Source organism: Argopecten irradians, chromosome 15 (genome assembly GCF_041381155.1).
Source record: "Argopecten irradians isolate NY chromosome 15, Ai_NY, whole genome shotgun sequence".
Taxonomy (NCBI): Eukaryota; Metazoa; Mollusca; class Bivalvia; order Pectinida; family Pectinidae; genus Argopecten; species Argopecten irradians.
In genome coordinates, this window is record NC_091148.1 from 34,796,397 (window position 1) to 34,817,623 (window position 21,227).

The following is a 21,227-nucleotide window of genomic DNA, read 5'->3' on the forward strand; positions in this document are numbered from 1 at the left end:
TAAATCTGTAAATATTTAATGACATTTATTTCATAGTACGAGAACAAACTACTTAAATATGTTTTCAATGTTCTTTCTTGGCTATCTTGTAACATCATTATACAAAATTTCTCCTGTATGTGGAATTATTGGTGAGCTTCATTTGATGTCCAGAGGATAAAAAAACTGAATATAATGTTTCAACACTTACAAAGCAGAGCTTCACTGTGTATACACTAACTATTGAGAAAAAAACACTGATTCATACATTGTGTTTGATTCTTTGTTTGTTCCTGGGTTGAACTTCAATACAAATGTATAGAAATTTGAATATGTATCACGGTAGTGCTTTAAGTTCAGTCTTTGTGACCACATTTGTCCTGATGGTAAAAATATGAACCAGGGCTTGATGTCCAGTCCTACACATGAAACAATATCTACCAACAGCTCCAGGCTTAGTGGGTTCTGATGTTCAAGTAACTGTCCTGAAGGTGACCTATACATGTTTTGCAGCGTTTAATTACTATAAAAACATGTGTAATTTGTGCAAATACTTTTTGGAGCTGAAAAATGTCTACTACAATGACAACAGAAAAATGTCTACTACAATGACTACAGAAGACATTTGATGTTGCCAACCAGTGTCTTTTGAATCCAGTCGCTGTTGGCATCCATACGAAGCCTTCCAAGGTAGATAACTCATCACTATAAGGTAGATAACTCATCACTACAAAGTAGATAACTCATCACTACAAGGTAGATAACTCATCACTACAAGGTAGATAACTCATCACTACAAGGTAGATAACTCATCACTACAAGGTAGATAACTCATCACTATATTAAAGGTAGACAACTTTGCCATATATTGTAACCTGCGATCCTTTAGCCTCTTTATCCATATGTAATCACCTGTGGTCGTTCAGCCTCATGATCTTTGGCCCTTCATCATCTTTATCAAATACATGTAGTCTGATTTCATCTGCAGTCCTTCAGCGTCGTGACCATTCTGCAGATATCTTTGGGTCTTCGTCATTTTTCTTGAGTCTATTTTCATCCTCGGTCCTTCAACCTCTTTATGAATGTAACTTCATCTTTGTTTCTAATATCATACCTGTCAAACAGATACAAAATCCAACGATTTTGAAGAATGGGTACTCAGTACTGTCAAAAATGTCTAGAAATTTTTATCAACGTATTGTGTCAATTTTGTAAACTAATAATTTATCTGACCATCCACACATTAACATAAACTGTGTCAAATTACATGTTTGACATTGTCTAACATTGGATACCAATAACTTACTGTTTCAGAGTTTTCCTGTCATCTGAGAGTTTCTGGGAGTTAAAATATAACCAGTACCGCTTCCAGATATATTTCCTATCAAAAGAAAATAACAGACTCATAAATACATAGATCTGAACATGATGTGTACATTTACCTGAATTTATATATCATTGAGTTTAATTGATATTTGTGAGATGTACTTTAAACATTATATTTTTTCATTGATCAGATTAGAAATATGTTCAGCTCAGAAAAGCAATCCCAGTTTGACATTAAGTAATAAAGACACTGTTTGTGATTGATTTTATCTGCCATTTCAATAGATGAACACTGATGACACTTCTTCCAATGGTTTTATTTTGGTGATGTCCATTTTACAGCCAGTGCCAAGTCGAAACACACCAGCGTAAGAAACTCAATGACCATTGATTACATATACAATGTACATATTTGGATTTAGCTTTCACACATGTGCCAAACGTGTGTCAAAAACACTTCGTTATATATATAGGGATTGGATTTCGTTTTTATGTTAACCATGCTTGTATGGAGCAATTCCTCTAAGAATATATTCTATGGGGCGCGTTAGCGCCCTATATTGAATATATTCTTAAAGGAATTGCTCCATACAAGCATGGTTAACATAAAAACGAAATCCAATCCCTATATTTACACTGACACTACTTTTTATTTATATTTTATGCAATAAAATCGTCATTTGAAAGTGACGTAATTATTCAATAAAAGTCGGTCAAAAGTGGGAGGAGCTTACTCAATTGAACAGCGAATGATGACGCTTCACGTAAGGTAGAATTATTCATCCGCGACGACAAAAAAGTTCAATATTTTAGTGTAAAATAAACATGACAAACAAAGTAAATATCATAGATAATTTTATTTAATCAGATCAGAACTTTAAATATATATTCAATTTTGCTAAAAGTTAATATATAGCGTAATAACATAAAGAATTTGTACACGGCCACATGTGTGAACTCGGTGACCGTTATTGTGCAGCGAGGCGAAGCTGACGCACGCTTACACACTGGAGTTTGCCGAAGTTGTCGGACACCGATTTTCAAGTAACTCAATGTGTTTGAATTGTCGTCTGACTTGACGGTTTTACATCCTTGGGAGCCATGTGATTATATAATCTACGCTTAGATCCATATCGCCATCGATAGATGAAACAAATTCACTTGTGTTCGATGGATACAATGTATTTGTGGTGATGCGGAATTGTCAACACATGGATTATTAGCGGTGCATGTTTTATAATACACATGATTAAATACTCAAAGAACAAAGACAAGAGGATATGTTTATAACTGACCTCTATCAGAGGGTCTCACACCCGTCTACCCCAAAGACTCGATCGTAGGACGAACATAGGCACAGAGGTAATGTTTACATTTGACATCCATCATTTTTAACAAAAATGAAAGCACGTCGCCCCGGTCGGGATATTTTTCCGTTTCTTTATACAATTGTTAATTTAAAAATTGTTTGAATCATATATAAATATAAAACATGTATATATTGTTTACATTTTTCCAAAATTCTATGAAAAACAACAATATATACGTAATGTTGCGTCAAAATGTAAACAAAGCCATGTGTTTCTTTTTTAAAAAAGTAGTCCTTTTACGTTGCACAGAACATTTCCTTACGCAAGTTCAAAGTTCAATGTTACCATGCAGTTATGGTAAACAAAATCGGCTAGTACATGTATTAGCGTATAGTGACCAAGCCTAGCAAGTGTAAATATATATATATAAAATACTTCTTTAACTTTGTACCATATATAGTGATTATGGCATCCTATATTTTTTAAACCACCTTTTACTCATTCAAGTTCTTCCAAAACAATACATGTATTTGAATGTTGTCATAGTAATTAAATATTTGAAGTTTGAATAGAGGGAGATAACTCCATTACTGTTAGAATTACTTGGATATATATATATATAGTACATCCATGTTCCCATATGAATGAGTGAGAGTGTATAGAGTAATTGTAAAATTTACCAGCTAATATGTTGCTTCCCTCCATTTCGTGTCTGCCTCAAAGTAATGTAACGCTTTATTGCATGCTTCAAATCCAAGAGAGTAGCATTCTGGGTCACAACTACCGCTGTAAAGAAAGAAGAGAAAGGAGAAATGAATGACTCAGTTGTTAAAAATTGTGTACCTGGATTATACAGTGGAACCTATTGAGTTATCATGAAATTGAAAAAAATATCAGTTTATCAAGATTTTTATGTAACTAATAATAGAAAACAAGAAAATAGATTAATGTGGATTTTGAATCATTTTTAAATAAGCAGTACATTTGTATTTCAATGTATGCATCTGATTCTATTGTACAGAATGTGCATGAACTTGTTCCTATTGGAATAAGTATATGTTTATTCAATACTGGTATTTTTCTCTTAACATGAAAATTTAAATTTGAAAAACAATACAAATGGGTTTGTAGGTAACCATTATCACACTTACCCATAACCTCATCATCAGCTCTTCTCACATTCACCACCATAGCCTGTCCATATTCCAGGGCAATACAGGAATTGACCTCCTCCAAGGTCACCTGAGTTGGAAGGTCAGAGAGCAATGGGTCCTCCTAAGGTCAAAAGGTCAATGGTTGATACTATGTTTTGTTTGTACATATACCGATATATGAATAAATACTGGTTAAACTAAAAAAAATAACTCTCCGGTAAAAGAAATAACATTTTTGTTAATATTAAGAACACAAAAGCTGTACATCCAACAAATTACTGTAAGGACCAAACTGCCCTGTTTTAATTACTATGACAGATTGACACCAGTCTGAGGGTGAATCCTCTGGAGGTTGATCATGAGGACTCAAGGATGTAAGAATACAAAGGAGGCCAGGGAATTGTAAGAATACGATGGATGTAAATAACTCACTGTGATAAGATTAGCCATTACTGACTGTACTTGAGACATGGCCTCTACATGACTTAGTGTTTGATCAGTGGAGGGAGGGACCACCTCTGTTACCACAGAGGATCCCTCCTCATGGGTTATCTCCCCTTGTTGTTTATCATTCTTCCCTTCTACTGCTGTTGGATCCATTTCTGGCAGGTTTATCTCTACCAGATATTAGATCAATCTGTAATTCAAACAAACTTCTGTTAATTTACCTCGAAAACAAGAGTGACTTAATAGTAAGAACAGTAAATTATAAGTCAGTTATTGATGGACATGCAAATTATAAATATGTATGTACATCAAAATAGGGAGATAATGATTTATTGAAAATATGTATGTATTAAAAAAAAGTGGAAGGAATTTAATTGTTACAATTTAATATGAAGCCAGAAAATTGATATCACTGTAACAGGGCAAGAGTAGTGGCCGCCAGCTGGGCTCGAACCCGCGACCCTGGACTTACTGGTCTGCCACTCTACCGACTGAGCTAAAGGTAAATTCACCAATCTAGAAGGCGACCGTATAACTATTTCCAATTAAAACCTGCTTCACTACTGTCATTATATATGTTTCTGATCATGAACTGCTAAATAAAGATCAGTTCTGAGACTGCTATCCTTGATACTCCAGGGGTTCTGATCACATACTTATGTACAATCTCATCACCCCTGGACTATCTCGTAGTAAATCTGGAGGCAACAGAAAGGAACAGGTAATTAGTCCTTTGATGTATATCAAAAGAGCAGTTTAACAGTACATTGTGGTTAACTGTGTGGCTTAAGTAGGGTGTCGCTCTCTCCGTAGTTTTCCAAGAAAATTTATGCAAGCCTGCGATTGGTTCAGATTTGTTCCCCTGAGCTGCCTTCAATTTCATGTGCACAGATTTATTATAAAATGTGTAATACTGTATTTAGAACTATCTTGCATCTTCTCTAATGTAAATATCCACAGTTGCTAACTTGAGTGACAGCATGTAAATGAGGGTTATTTAAAGAAAATTCACACACAGATATTTCCTTACCACATCACGCCGCTCGTTCGGATCCACTACTGTTGATTAGAATGAACCAGTGTAATCTCGCGTGCCATTCAAACGTTACATTGATTGCGATAAATCAAGCGCCAAATAGACAGACTTCCGGTTATGTGAAAACGCGAAGATGTTGATGTTTTGTCCCACATGTTCTAATGTTTTAGTCGTTGAAGAAGGAGAGAGATGTTACCGATTTGCTTGTAACACTTGTCCTTATATACAGAACATTAAACGAAAGGTAGGTCATCGTTAAAGGTAAACGCTGTACAATGGCAGTAAATCTAACTGTCTAAATGTTGTGAGCTGCTATACACTGCAAAAAACATGTTTGTATCTAACAAAATAAATGTTATATAAATTGCTTTTCCCCATATTTATCTTTATTATTTAAATTCTCAAATAATAAGACAACTTTTAGATTTGCAGACATTCATCCATCCGTCCGGACAAAAATATTCTGTATTGGGTATTCTGACAGCAAAAAATATATTGCTCATAAATTCAATATTGCATCATTCTACATCTGTATTGTAACATGGTTACAGAAACATTAATAGACCACTTATTTCGTCTATGATATCGTCGGTCATGTTTTATGTAAACAATACATACAATTTGATTTTGCAAATTACAATTATTTATTAGAAAATATTATAGTTATTTTGACGATAAAAATATATATACAGAAGTTACAGAACATACACCTACATATATTTTGTGACAGATAAGCAATAGAAAATACCCCAAACTCAAGGAAGTGGATGATGTTTTGGGTGGTGCAGCAGCTTGGGAAAATGTGGACAGCACAGAAGGTAAGTCATCTCATAAAATTGATTTATGATTAACGGATACATAATGTAAAGAGCACATCAACTAGCAAATGAATAAAATAATGTAAATTATTAAAAATTAGAATTTATTATAAAAAATGGACAGAACAGAGAAGGTTGAAATAAACGAAAAACCTATAGTTTATGAAAGTTTATGTACATATATATGTACCGGGGTAATGTATTATAATTATCAAACATAAAGGAAATTTATGATCAATAAATTATGAACAGCAGATGCAGGTAGTCTAGCTTATAAGGTAAATAATTAGAATTATAAGATGATAAATTATTGAAATATTGAAAAATCAAAAGCATTGGTTAGTTTATTAGAAAAAATATGCGGAAACTGACCAAAGTAACAGAGAAAATAATTGTAAAATGATAAAAACGAGCTATACAAATGTAACTTATTTAAGGTAAATCACTATATTTGTAGTTTGGTTGCTGAATTATACTGTTTTAATGTTCTGCATATTAATGCGGTCATCAGTCTGAGACTTCATATATATGATTAGTAATATGAATAGAGATCCCTCAATATTTGGAACTTTTAGGCAGACAATAAAACATTATCAAAAACAAATAAGCAAAAAATTGGTTACACCTTCATGTGATTAATTTATTTGACTAATGTTTTTTCCTCGGCAGAAACCTGTCCAAAATGTGCACATGACAGAGCCTTCTTCATGCAAATACAGACACGATCAGCAGATGAACCTATGACAACATTTTACAAATGTTGTAACATGAAATGTGGCCATAGATGGAGAGATTGATGATTGCTCTTTTTTGTGTTTTGTTTTGTGATATGTGACATAAAGACAATGTAGAACAACATTGAACCTTGATAGTTTATCAAATTGTTTCATCAGACATATTCCCTGGAGCACTACGGTACCTGATGGAATCATTTACATCAAATGTTGTGAATATGTACTACATTTGTAATATACACTTCAAGTGTATTATACAACATAATAGTGTTATTGCGGAGATGCATGCATAAAATATTAAAGTGAACAATATTTCTTGGTGTGCCTAAGGAATCTAAGTCCATCTTACCTTGATATTCATGTACATGTTTCTAAGTGTTTATTATCCAATATCTTCAGGACATAATAAAGGATTTGGATAAAACAAATTTATGAAATGTATTTGTGATTTTGTAGCTCAGACTTTATAGCACTGAGCTAAGGATGTAAATAAATGTTGTTTTGATTTCATTTGTTTTTGTTTTTCTAGGGTTAAGAAATTGAATTTCGTACAAGTTCAAAGAGCTTAGCTGCAGACTATCTGGCATAAACTGGTGAAATATAATGATCATGCAAATGGGTCATACAATTATTAAATAGAATATTTACCATTGAATCAAAACTGTTTAAAGATTTTACAGCTTTAGATTATTATCACAAAATTAAATTTACATTGCCCAATTTGTCAATATATTTTAACAGGTACACTGAAAATGGGTATCTACAGCTATTCGTGCTTAACTGATATTTTGTACAGTTTTTACTGAACTCGTTTCTTGAAGTTATCAAAAAACTGAAAATTTAATTGACATAGGTCTAAGATATTACAATCAAATTTGGTAAAGTTATATGTTAGTCACTTTGAAAATTATCGCATGACAATGATAATGATCGAATGTAGCGGGATTGTGTAGGAGGAGTGACCTCGTCTACCCAGGTTCTATTTGGGGTTCCGTGAAGCAATTACAACGAACAACAGAAATACATTCGAATGATATTTATTATATACAAACATGTAGAAAGACGCATAATATATATACATGACACAAAGCCCCGCTCATACAGCGTATGGCAAACTACAACATTGCACGTGCACAATACACCACTCACAGGTCAGCTAATACATAGCTACTCCCGACAACGAACACACACTCTACACACAGAGACAACAACGAGAGAGAGAGAGAGAGAGAGAGAGGGGAGTGAGTCTGCTCAGGCAGGAAAGCTTCTACAGACTGACGAAATAGAGTGAGTGAAGAGTTTTACGTACCGTGACGCTAAATATAACGTTTCGGGGCACGAGCACGACGAAATAGAAGGAGACACGCTCTTTTATAGTTTCCCGGTCCAATGAAAGGATAGTTTAGAAACAACCAATAGAAACAAAGGATAGAACTGAAAGTGAAAGTAGAGTATATATAGATATGTGACCCTTCCGGTAGCCACATGCACATACACGACAATTCATTACATAACAATAAGCATTCACAGGTGATTAAAGTATTTAACATTCTATAATATCACTCGCTCATATATACACTCATACTTCACCATGGCCATGGTCAACATACAAAAATATTGAAACTTCCACAATTGGACAGGGTTGATCATCAGTAAGCTTGAGGTAGCTCAGCGATAGAACATTTGGCTAGTGTTTGGAGGTCCTTGGTTTGAATCTTGGTCTGGCCACTACATTTTATTGTTACAAAATTTGCACCCAACTGAAATGGTTCCTGGTTTGAATCCAGGTCTGGTCGCTACATTTTCCCCTGTCTTGTTTCTGGAATATCTTTGATAATTGAACCATTATCATTCCTTTTGAATTTTACAAATCTAATATACTTATATGAAAAACATGTGACATATATATTTATTTAAAAGATATAAAACATTGACATGTGGCTGAGAAATCAATGAGGTACTTGAATTAAAACTAAATAAAAGTAACTATCTTGATTTTATTTGTTTAACACATCATTGTATATATATATGCATAAACTTAGTAAATATTAAAAAAAAATCTCTTTTTATTTTATTTTTTTCAGAAACAGACATCAATTATAAATATTTCTGGTTTTAAAATAAAAATAATTATATTTTTTTTTCTCCGGATTATATGAAATCCGGGTCCGGATCTAATTTTACAATCTATCTTCAACATCCGGATATCAACATGTCGCCTTTACCGGTTATTTACCATCTGATCGTGTTCGTATTTCTCGCTTATTCCTTGGCATACAACCTTTTAAATATCAAGGATGATCCAGGATCAAATATGTTCACATACAGAGGATATGGAGGAAAATTCAAATTTCTTACTTTTTGGCTTTTCGTAAGTAGGCCTACACTCGAAGGGAGCAAAGTTCATGTAAAACTGTCATGATCAGCACGTGTTTATTTTTTGTAGATCTACATGACAAGTGTAGTCTACATTCATAACATACAGTATAACACTATATATAGCAACAATTAAGATATTTTTATTGATGATCAACTTCATAAAAAAACGAATTCCATCGTGTATTGTGTAACAACTTACTGATAGTGATAGCCCGAGATACTCTGGCCTTACTACTGTTGTAGCAGATGAAAAGATATCGCCTTCTGACTGACGTTTTCTGCAACAGTAGCTACTCTGGCCCTGACACCAGACATAGACATTATGACAGATAGATGTCTGGTTTAGGGCTAGCTGCTATGACGTAGCTCTGAACGACGGACGGAAGATTTCTGACAGATGGTCGTCGTCAGAGCTACGATTCCGTCCCATTGCCCGCGAAAAGACGATTTACAGGATCGGGCAGGATCGGGCAGAAACGGGCAGAATCGGGCAGGATCGGGCAGAATCGGGCAGAATCGGGCAGAATCGGAGTACAAAATAGTCGTTAAAATGATAAATATGTATTAAATAATAGTGTAGATATCAGTTTTATTAATTTGTTGACCGATTTGACCAAAAAAAGTATAAAAAAAATCATATTTTTCTTGCATGGTCGGACAGAAAATTACCGAGCAGGATCGGTCAATTTTAAAACTGATTGTTAATTTAAATCAGAGAAAAAATATTCAAAATAGTTAATATGACTATGATCTTGATAAATAAATATGAAATATATAGGTATTTTCACAAAATCCACGTAATACTAACGGCACAAAGATCAATTGCAATTTGCAGTTCGGATAAAATGGACTCTATATATATACGACCGGGCAGGATAGGTCTTTCGTTAATATAAACATTCATAAATCGTGTTCTACTTTTAATTAGATTTAATAAGAATAACTATATCATTATTAGTTAAACTAATTGATATATGTATGAACTGAAAAGGGAAAATTTATCAATGTACATTGCGCTGGCTTAGATAAGTGTTAAATGGTCCAAAACGACGATTTACAGGATCGGGCAGAAACAGACTTTTTGATTTATTGTTTTTACCGAAATGTAAAATATTATATGAAAACCTTAGTTATTACGTCTATTACACCTTATTTTATACAACCAATACCGGTATGTATGGACTATGACGAGAAGTTTAATGTACTGCACAAAATAAAAGTAAAGTAGCTTGAATTTAAAAAAAAAATACGGTATACAAATTTGCGCAGAAACGGACTTTGATTTGTACTATATTTTCTACGTTTATATATCAATTATAATTAATATTATTATTATGTCTTTTACTCAATAGGTTCCATTATAGTTAAGCAAGACAGTGTGAGATGTAATTTGTTTCCTTTATATGCAGGATCGAACTCTAAAAAGGCAGGATCGGACTTTATTTCCGCAGGATTGGACTCTAATAAGGCAGGATCGGGCTTTAAAAAGGCAGGATCGGACTCTAAAAAGGCAGGATCGGACTCTAAAAAGGCGGGATCGGACTTTATTTCCGCAGGATTGGACTCTAATAAGGCAGGATCGGACTCTAAAAAGGCAGGATCGGACTCTAAAAAGGCAGGATCGGACTCTAAAAAGGCAGGATCGGACTTTATTTCCGCAGGATTGGACTCTAATAACGCAGGATCGGGCTTTAAAAAGGCAGGATCGGGCTTTAAAAAGGCAGGATCGGACTCTAAAAAGGCAGGATCGGACTCTAAAAAGGCAGGATCGGACTTTAAAAAGGCAGGATCGGACTTTAAAAAAGGCAGGATCGGACTCTTAAAAGGCAGGATCGGACTCTAATAAGGCAGGATCGGGCTTTAAAAAGGCAGGATCGGACTCTAAAAAGACAGGATCGGATTTTTTTTCGGCAGGATCGAACTCTTATAAGGCACGATCAGGCTCTAAAAAGGCAGGATCGGACTTTGTAAAGGCAGGATTGGACTCTTATAAGGCAGGATCGGACATTAAAAAAGGCAGGATCGGACTCTTATAAGGCAGGATCAGACATTATTTCGGCAGGATCGGACATTATTTCGTCAGGATCGGACTTTAAAAAGGCAGGATCGGACTTTATTTCGGCAGGATCGAAGTTTAAAAAGGCAGGATCGGACCTTAAAAAGGCAGGATCGGACTTTAAAAAGACAGGATCGGACTCTTATAAGGCAGGATCGGACTTTAAAAAGGCAGGATCGGACTTTAAAAAGGCAGGATCGGACTTTAAAAAGGCAGGATCGGACATTATTTCGGCAGGATCGGACTTTAAAAAGGCAGGATCGGACTTTAAAAAGGCAGGATCGGACTCTAATAAGGCAGGATCGGACATTATTTCGGCAGGATCGGACTTTAAAAAAGGCAGGATCGGACCTCTAAAAAGGCAGGATCGGACTTTAAAAAGGCAGGATCGGACCTTAAAAAGGCAGGATCGGACTTTAAAAAGGCAGACAGCATCGGATCGCAGGACTCTTAAAGGGATCAGCTTAAAAAGGCAGGATCGGACTTTGTAAAGGCAGGATGCTCTTATAAGGCAGAAACAGACTTTAAAAAGGTAGGATCGGACTCTAATAAGGCAGGATCGGACATTAAAAAGGCAGGATCGGACTCTTATAAGGCAGGATCAGACATTATTTCGCAGGATCGGACATTATTTCGTCAGGATCGGACTTTAAAAAGGCAGGATCGGACTTTATTTCGGCAGGATCGAATTTAAAAAGGCAGGATCGGACCTTAAAAAGGCAGGATCGGACTTTAAAAAGACAGGATCGGACTCTTATAAGGCAGGATCGAATTTTCGGCAGGATCGGACATTAAAAAGCAGGATCGGACTTTAAAAAGGCAGGATCGGCTTTAAAAAGGCAGGATCGGACTTATTTCGCAGGATCGGACTCTAAAAAGGCAGGATCGGACTTTAAAAAGGCAGGATCGGACTTTATTTCCGCAGGATCGGACTCTAAAACGCAGGATCGGACTCTAAAAAGGCAGGATCGGACTTTATTAAAAAGGCAGGATTGGACTCTAATAAGCAGATCGGGCTTTAAAGGCAGGATCGGGCTTTAAAAAGGCAGGATCGGACTCTAAAAAGGCAGGATCGGACTTTAAAAAGGCAGGATCGGACTTTAAAAAGGCAGGATCGGACTTTAAAAAGGCAGGATCGACTCTAAAAGGCAGGATCGGACTTTATTTCCGCAGGATTGGTCTCTAAAAAGGCAGGATCGGCCTTTAAAAAGGCAGGATCGGACTCTAAAAAGACAGGATCGGATTTTTTTTCGGCAGGATCGAACTCTTATAAGGCACGATCAGGCTCTAAAAAGGCAGGATCGGACTTTGTAAAGGCAGGATTGGCCTCTTATAAGGCAGAAACAGACTTTAAAAGGTAGGATCGGACTCTAATAAGGCAGGATCTTTAAAAAGGCAGGATCGGACTCTATAAGGCAGGATCAGACATTATTTCGGCAGGATTGGACAAATATATATAGAGAGAAAAGGAAAATTCAATACATCAATAAGGGAAAAATGATTAAATACAAACTGACATCTTCAAAGACATCATGATATAAATGTAAGAATGTACACATATTTACTGGAACGCTAATTCAGCAGCTTTCACAGAAAAGCAAAAACAAACAGTCAGCAAATCTTATAGAATACCCATCATCCGGTAATAGTTCCTGTATATAAATCAGGGTGATGTACCCTAAAAGACACAAATAAGTTCGTGTCTATCTAAATTGTCTAATTTTACGTATTAACTCAACTGGAAAATTGTTCACGATATTTGTAAAGAATTCATCACGTAGATCAAATAGATCTTGATGTTTACAATCAAGTAAGCAATGGGCTAAAGCATCATGAGATATCACATTACATTTCGCACATAACAGCTCACAACGTGGGCTTAACAACCACAGACTTGTTACTCTACTGCAAATATTAGCTTGAAAAGAAGATAAGTGTTTCCAAAGAAACCAAAGAGACGACGGACGAAGTGATCCATGCAAACATTTAAATCGACTAAAATCATCACAATTGCTAAGGCGCACATGCCATTCAGATTGTTCTTTCCAATAAAATAGCATTTTTTGAAAAAACAATTTCCAAGACTGTTTGGAAGGGAAAAACCCGTCTTCCAGAAATAGGTTCAAGTCTTCTTCTATACCGTACTTAAAATAATAACCCAGATGTCGTTAATGACACCTTTAGTACTTTTATAAACACCAAGGTATTTCTGGTATAACCTTAACAGAAATAGCTGTTTGAATGCAGCTGAAATATCTCAGACGACGACAAACGCCCCCACAAAATGACGTTTCGACTGTTCGACTTTTGCCAATCAAAGAAATACGGCCCAACCTACCAAGTGCAAGTCCGATCTAGTTCATAAAGGAAACACCTGAAGTGATTTTTTTGGCACAAAAATGTTGAATTATTTTCAAGCCGCGACCAATCTATCGAGCTTCCATGAAAACCATGAACTCCGAGCCAAATTAAATGCAGGAAGTGTGCATAGAGCGAAATGAAATGAATGACATGCTGGATTAGGCGACAGCATCGAAAATCATGCATGAGAACTTTCTTCCAGGTCTTCTCACTGACTCAGTCTCCGTCAGGATCGGTACCAATATAAACACAACTCGTTTGTGAAGGTTGAGCATTCGGACTTTGTGCAGGATTTTAAAAAGGCAGGATCGGACTCACAAATCAGTGTTCGACGTAAAAAACTGCCCGTCTAGCTAACCCAAACAAACTGTCAACAAGCATCTTGCATGATAGGGTTTCATAAAATGTAAGTTGATTTCCCTTAATGAAGATTGTTGCTACTCTCCACGAAAGATAAAAACCTGGTCATGATGTGGTTCTTGTTCTGTCCTCCCACAATTGTCAGCATTCAAATGACAAAAAACTTCTTCCCCTTCACCATGTCTATTAAAAAGAAGTCCGTCCAACATAGAAACAACAGAATTTGCAGAGTGGCTTTGCTGTCCATCCTCACCGATACTTTCCGATTCTCCAAAGACATAATTATGTTGTAGTGTCCTCCCCGTCATTGCAAATTCCAAAAAAATTCACCTTGAAGGGAGATAAAAAAATAGAAGGGCACCTTCCTGTCTGCAGTGAGTCGGACGGAGTAAGACACTTTGAGCAAAGTCAAATGTATAATGTACGTTCCTCAAAATTGGTGGAGCATGGGGTGATGGGAGCCCTCTATTCTTGGTCGACCATCAAGTTCTTCTTTGGCAGCAACACAGACATTCCTGTAATGATCGCGCTCCCTCTGTGCCGACTTTATGTGATTACTGAATGCCTCTGTTGCTGACAAACTTTTCCTCCTCCGTTCTGGCCTGTAAAATCAATATATAACTTATAAGCCAGTCATAACCTTTGTAAAAAAAACACTCTACTTTGCAAGTTTAGAAAATCTTAAGCTGATATTTAACTAATTAAAATGTTTGCAAGTTTTCACAGCTGAACGACTTAACATCCTTATTTCAAATAAAAAATGGCGGTTGCCCGAGTGGTTAAGACCCTCTATCTCTGGGTTGTGAGTACAAAACATGCGATGCAGTTACCATGCAGATGGTTTTTCTCCGGGTACTTCGGCTTTCCTCCACCAAGAAACCTGGCACATCCTTAAATGGACTGTTTAGGATGTTAAACTATTAAAAAACCAAAACTTTTACAATGATGTTACAAATCTCAAATTCCACAGCTTACTTTCATTTCCATTATTTTTTTAAAAAGCTTACATCTATTGGCTTGGACAAATGAAGCAAATTAACTGATCTATAAGAAATTATAATAATAAGTATTAAAGACATTCTGTATGCTCTTGATATGTACCTGTTGGATCAAATCACGAAACTGTTCACATTTATGGCATACATCTGTTTTCATTGGAGTCATAAATTTCACATGGGGAACAACTCTGTGCCAAATCCTGTTGAAAAAGGCAAATGAAAAAAAAATGTGTCATATATATGATGTTTGTAGCATTTAATTTAGATTTATTTCTAAACCATAATCTATCACATGACAAATTATATTTTTATATTGTAATTAGGCTATTGGTTAAATCTTTAAAAGCAAAATATTCCAGGTAGGTACAGGGTCATTTAAGAACATGCGAGGATTAGGAAGTGCAGTACTGAGAGGGAAAAACCACAGACATACAGTCTGTAGCTAAAAATGCAACACTTATGTACCTTGATAAAAATAATAAACTAGTCAATTATAAACAGAAGAAACAAAAAACTTTTTTTTCAAATTATGCTAATGAATACTGAATGAGAATCACAATTAAAAATGATTTTGCATGCTGATTCAATTAAATTATCAATAAATAAAAAATAAAAATCAATGATAACTATTTTACACAGATTAAGTGATAGCAGTATTTCCAAAATATGCATGAGTGTATATCATACCTGCGAAATGCAAGTTTCTGATAAAGCTCTGTTTTCATCTCCACATGCTTCAACATATTTCTGGTGCACAGACTTGAAGTTTTCTTTCCCAGGAAGGTAAATAGGGGGAATGTCATCTCGGCCCCTTGGCGCAGCTGGCTGCAGGTATACCAAATTGATCAGCAAACCTGTAAAAATTAAATAAATCTAATATTAATATGAATCAGTTGTGAATAAAATGCATTCATTGTAGCAAATGTCAATTGTCATGTTGTATGAATACATTTTCGAACCATTTCAAATCATGTTTATAAATTCAAATTTTCATAATTATAAACTTAGCAATAATGTATTACTTGTTTACTTAAACGATGATAGTTAAATCATGTGTGTAGTCTTACTATTTTATAATTAAATAAAATATACTGTTTATTTTTTTTTTCAACACAAAAAATGTCAAACAATATCTGATGAGATGATTATGCACTTTAAATGAAGGAAAACAACTCATGTTTATTCTGAAATTTTACTTACCTGTTGTAATAAATTTCACAACCTGCTGAGCTTCATCATAGGTAACAGCATGCTTTGGTGTTCGAACTGGTGTTTCCATGGACTCTGGACACTGCTCCTTCTTTGTATAAATGTTTCCTAATGTTTTTCAGGAATCTGTCACCAATGTTATTGACAAACAGGAAACACTCTTTGCATACAGGTGAATTCAGAAATTGATAGTCAAACCTGATGTCTTTTCCTGTCTTTACCTCCCTTGGTTACTTCACCTTTACTAGTCCCACAAGCTTGAAGTTGGGCCCATTATAAAAACATCACGTGCGTCCTTGTCCATTGCAGACACGTTGATTCTGTTTTCCACGATATCATCTGTGCGTAATTGGCGTAAACATTGGCATATATTTCTGGATGTCCTTTCCTGAACACTATCTATCATGTCTGTGTTTACATTCTGACATCTGTTATCTGCTAAAATGTCACTTTCACTTTCATTTTCATCGCTATCAAAAATTTACACTATCCTGGTGAATAAAGTCTTTTATCTGCTCTGTATAACAGGACTACGTAAAACATCATGATCACCTACCTCAGCATCATCGAAATCGATGTCAGAATCAGTTTCTAGTTCAACACAATCACTGGACACACATGTGCATGCTGCTGACGGCGCCGTAGATATCGAAGGGGAAGGAAAAAACTCGCTTAACTCCTCGTCGATTTGATGTTGTAAAGACAAATCACAAGATACACCAATGGTGCAAAAATCCGCCGGTAAATGCGACATAATGACACTTATATTGTAGATATAGAACGTGTAATCCACTCAGTCCAGAATTGTCAAAATCAACACACGGCAGACGACAGCGTACGTGTGTTTACTTCCTGTTCGTGTGTGACGTACGCGTCAGCGGGGAAGCCGGACAATCTAAATTATACCCTTCGCTTCAAAGTCGGAATACAGCTTAAAATACAGCACAGATCAATGTATTTCATAACGAAATATCAAGCTGTTATTCATATGAGTTTATAAAGGCGTAAAATAAACGTATTTACAATCAACATTTATATTTTCTGCATCGAAAACATGTGAAGTGACAGATCACTGACGGGCGTGGAACTCTCGGCGACACCAAAAAATAATCACGTCACGGAATTCCCTTATTTCTCCGGTTTGTTTCATTGGTTAAGCTGTAAGGGCCCTTTTCTCCAGCCGCCGGCTCATATGTATTATATTATATATCAATGTCACTTTTATCACCCTATAAAAAACCTAAGCATTTCTACAGAAGATAGACTTCTGCAGACTGCAAATTTTTGAGAAAATGCGAAGTAAGAATGTTATACTATAACTGAAGAACAATGAGAAAGTTTTGCTGATTTTTGAAATTTCGTTTAACTTATATACAGTAAATCTCCAGATAGTTTGAACACGCAATTTTCCCAAAAAAACAGTAATTTTATAGCTAAGGATGACTTTTATAATATATTCTACTTTCGGAAAGGTTCGATTTTTTTAAACTGGATAATTTGATACTTTTTAAATATGTATATATTCTTTTAAGTGTCTCGTAGTCAAGTCAGATCTGGTCTGGGCTTTTTATTCTAATTGGTAAATTGCAAATTATCATGGCTGTTTTTTACCCTGTTGAATTTTATAACTCTAAAAATGTGTGACACTCTAATAAATAAAATATTTTATCGTATTATTGTATTGTAATAAAACAAAGAAAAAAAATTTTTCATACATGTACATGTATTATGCGTTACATGTAATGATAATGAACCCTTATGGAATAAGTACAGTCGCACAGGTGAAATTCACAGGTAAAACACAGGTAAATCCAGGTTTACTTCTCTGAAATAGACTATAATCCTTGTCATAACAATCAGATTATAAAAGTGGGCAAATGGAGATACAGCCGTTATGAGTACCGCTGGAAATATCAATTATCACAGTATGACACTAATTAATGCCGTACGGAAATAACAAATCGGCACAGGTATACTTTAATACTGTTTCAAACAAAGAACAAGGAGACGAATTGATAAATTCTAAACGTTTTTTTGAAAATTATTAAATATTCTGATTTTAATTAAACTCAATGTTCTAGATTATCCCATTAATAACCCAAAACCTAATCTAAATAATTTTTTTTCTTATACATGTATTATCCAACCATTCACTCATCCCCTCTATCATATTTCAAACATACAAATACAATATAATATAGATACAAATGCATTGAAATATACTAATTTCCGATAGCCGTGATATATATCAATTTCCTGAACATCGTACGTTGTAGAAGCATGCGAAAGTATGAAATTTATGCCAGTAAAGACTTCAACTTTCACATTTACAATGTTTAAAACATATATACATAAAATACAAACGTATTGCCATCCCTGATACACAAATTTCAAATTACGATATTTTTTAGATTCTAAGTATAGTAATTTATATGAAGTAAGTTTTGTAGTGATAATTCTGCATCATTAGTTTAGAAACTTCCAATGAGTTAAACATACAAATCCATTAAAGATGCTCCACCGCTGACAAATGGTGTTTTTTCACTATCAAAAACAGGATCAGACGATTTGATATTTTTCTTCAGTTACAAAAGTTACTTACTTTACACCAATACCACCATTGAAAAGTTTGAAGTTCTAATTATACTTCAAGTTAAAAATATAAAAAATAATTATTTGCATCCCGAAAAAATTCCGTGGCACTATATCCTATATGGAATGAAGTATTGATTGCACCAAAGGCAAAAGAAATAATTTTATATTATTTTTTGTGTTAATTAGACATATATATACATGATTAAACACCAATTATTGTTCAAATGAAGAATACCATTTATGCTCTGTCGGCGGTGGAGCATCTTTAACATTTCATGAAGGAGGACTAATGTTTTTGTAAATATTTTTAATAAATATACAAAGTGTCTTCGTTGTAGCAGAGATTTAATCACTATTTAAATCTCTGGTTCTAGTAATTGTTACAATTGTAAATAACCCATAGACAGTCGGGACACTGCGTGATATCAAATCATTTTATTTCATTCTCAGCTTGTCGTCAAATCATTTTATTTTATTCTCATTGCGCGCCGAGAAAATAATGCATTGATATTTCTTCTTTAATATCCTCCACCGGCAACTAAATAACTTGGCTGGGCATTTTACCACTGAAGAATAATTTTTTAATTGTATATGTTGTGTAAAAATGTGTGACACATTAATAAATTTAACTGCAATAATTAAAGCAAGAAAGATGAGTATCAAGGTCGTATATATATATGATACTAGACGTACGTGCACCGATCATCACAAACATGCTGACCGAGATATATAATTGACATACATTAAATTAATACGTTTCTACATGTGGTTTGCCATGCCATTGGTTTGATGGTTATGTAATACCTAGACAAGGATGTTATTTACCTGTACACAATCAAGCGTCATTCATCGAACTGACCTGTAATTAGAATTACCTGACTGTAGCCGCAGGCAATTTGTTATTTGGCGGACTACAAATCAAATTTTTTGCTATTGTCTTACTGTCAAGCAGGTTAGGACATCCGTAAAATGGGTTTTATTGTGATTTTAATTATGGAACGCGTCTACATCTATGTTTCTAATAAAATTATTGAGAATAGATTTTACGATTTCATTTCAACAAATTTTATTATATGCAAATACATATAAATGGATTAGATAACAGGCTATGCCTATATAAATCTTCTCCATGATGGTGTATATAATTTAATTAATTCATTAAAATATTATTTAATTTATATAATTAACTGCTCACACACACTCACTCATTCTCCTTTCATTCCAGTAGGCTAGTGACTAAGACAGAAGACAGATCATAGACAGAGTTTTGATGTAGGCATAAATTGTATACATATGTATATATATATATACTAGTTTCAAGTATACAAACGATATCGAAGAGGTTTCTTTATAGACATCTTATAGATAAATTAACTCTTCAATGAAATCAATTATTGATGCATATACGAAGAATATTGCACGTCTAAGACTTAGTTCACATAACTTAGATATTGAACAAGGGAGATATAGGAATCGTCAGAGAATTCAAAGGTTGTGTGAGGTCTAGATAATGCTAATGACATTGAAGTTGAGTTTCACTTTATACTTACATGTAATTGTTACTCTGATTTAAGAAAAAAATATATTAAATCATATTATTATAGACGTCCTAATGTGTTTAAGTTGGTACTTTTACTATCAACCCAGAATGTAGGGGAATTAAACAGGTTAGGAAAATATATAGATTTGGCTAAATGTTTAACATTGAAAATTATCCCAGCCAAGTACTGTAATTACGGAATCGTGGCATGTGCACATATATATAGCAATTAATATTCCATAATTTCTAAGATATAAATCAATCAGTCAGTCAACCAATCAATTCTTTTATTCCTATGTTAAGAGATTTACAAAAGATAAATGAAAGAATATGGTGAGTTATTTACATCATGAAAATTAGATTAACAAATTATTATTTGATTCAGTCCTTGTTTTGAGATAAAAATAATTTTACTATACGAACGCTTTTAACAATTTCGATTCAAAGTTTTGGTTTTGGTATGAAAGCCATGTGTGTGCTGCACTTCTCACATATTTAGCACTGTCTATAAGAAACTGGATGTAGTCCTCAATACTGTCCGTAGTGACCTCTGGAGTCGGTTTTTAAAGAAGAGTTCTTAGAAAGTCTTCATTTACGAAATGTCTAAATAAATAAACAATGGAATTCCATATTGGGCTAGAATATTAGTGTCATGTACCCATCACGGATATCGGCTGTAGCACGACTTGTAAACAGTCAAATAATACTTGGCAAGCAGAGAATGGTCCATATATTAGGTAGATATCACTGAGTATATTCTAAAAAAAGGTACAATTAAAATATTATAGATTATTTATAATGCCTGTAAGCAAATAGGTTCATTTATAGATTCATTTCAATGCCTCTATAACTAAAAAAGACTTTTTACCTCGGCTTTCTGACGTTGATTATATTGATTGTCGGTATTTTAAAATTTTGTAATTGA

General features: G+C 34.5%; 3 protein-coding genes and 1 pseudogene across 5 annotated transcripts in view; 2 read left to right on the forward strand and 2 right to left on the reverse strand.

Annotated features, from left to right (window-relative positions):
- LOC138309332 (U11/U12 small nuclear ribonucleoprotein 25 kDa protein-like) lies at window positions 1–11,411 on the reverse strand. 3 transcript variants are annotated; one of them, XM_069250509.1, is made up of 6 exons: window positions 9,383–11,411; window positions 4,202–4,406; window positions 3,767–3,890; window positions 3,296–3,401; window positions 1,286–1,360; window positions 1–1,093 (listed from the first exon to the last, which is right to left on the reverse strand). In XM_069250509.1, the coding sequence occupies exons 2-6, from the start codon at window positions 4,367–4,369 to the stop codon at window positions 1,033–1,035; spliced, it is 534 nt and encodes a 177-aa protein (XP_069106610.1). In that variant the 5' UTR covers window positions 4,370–4,406; window positions 9,383–11,411; the 3' UTR covers window positions 1–1,032. The 3 variants fall into 3 exon arrangements, with proteins under 3 accessions (XP_069106610.1, XP_069106609.1, XP_069106608.1); XM_069250508.1 differs by lacking the exon at window positions 9,383–11,411 and adding an exon at window positions 8,114–8,794; XM_069250507.1 differs by lacking the exon at window positions 9,383–11,411 and adding an exon at window positions 5,247–5,305.
- On the forward strand, window positions 5,338–7,310 carry LOC138309334 (DNA-directed RNA polymerase III subunit RPC10). The gene is made up of 3 exons (XM_069250510.1): window positions 5,338–5,496; window positions 5,983–6,070; window positions 6,740–7,310. The coding sequence occupies exons 1-3, from the start codon at window positions 5,386–5,388 to the stop codon at window positions 6,865–6,867; spliced, it is 327 nt and encodes a 108-aa protein (XP_069106611.1). The 5' UTR covers window positions 5,338–5,385; the 3' UTR covers window positions 6,868–7,310.
- LOC138309331 (androgen-induced gene 1 protein-like) overlaps window positions 9,004–21,227 on the forward strand; it is a 27,372-nt gene continuing 15,148 nt past the window's right edge. Inside the window, exon 1 of the mRNA XM_069250506.1 lies at window positions 9,004–9,175. Within this exon, the coding sequence (XP_069106607.1) occupies window positions 9,017–9,175 (159 nt within the window). The 5' untranslated portion in view covers window positions 9,004–9,016. The remainder of the gene's footprint in view (window positions 9,176–21,227) is intronic.
- LOC138309579 (uncharacterized) lies at window positions 13,922–16,643 on the reverse strand (annotated as a pseudogene).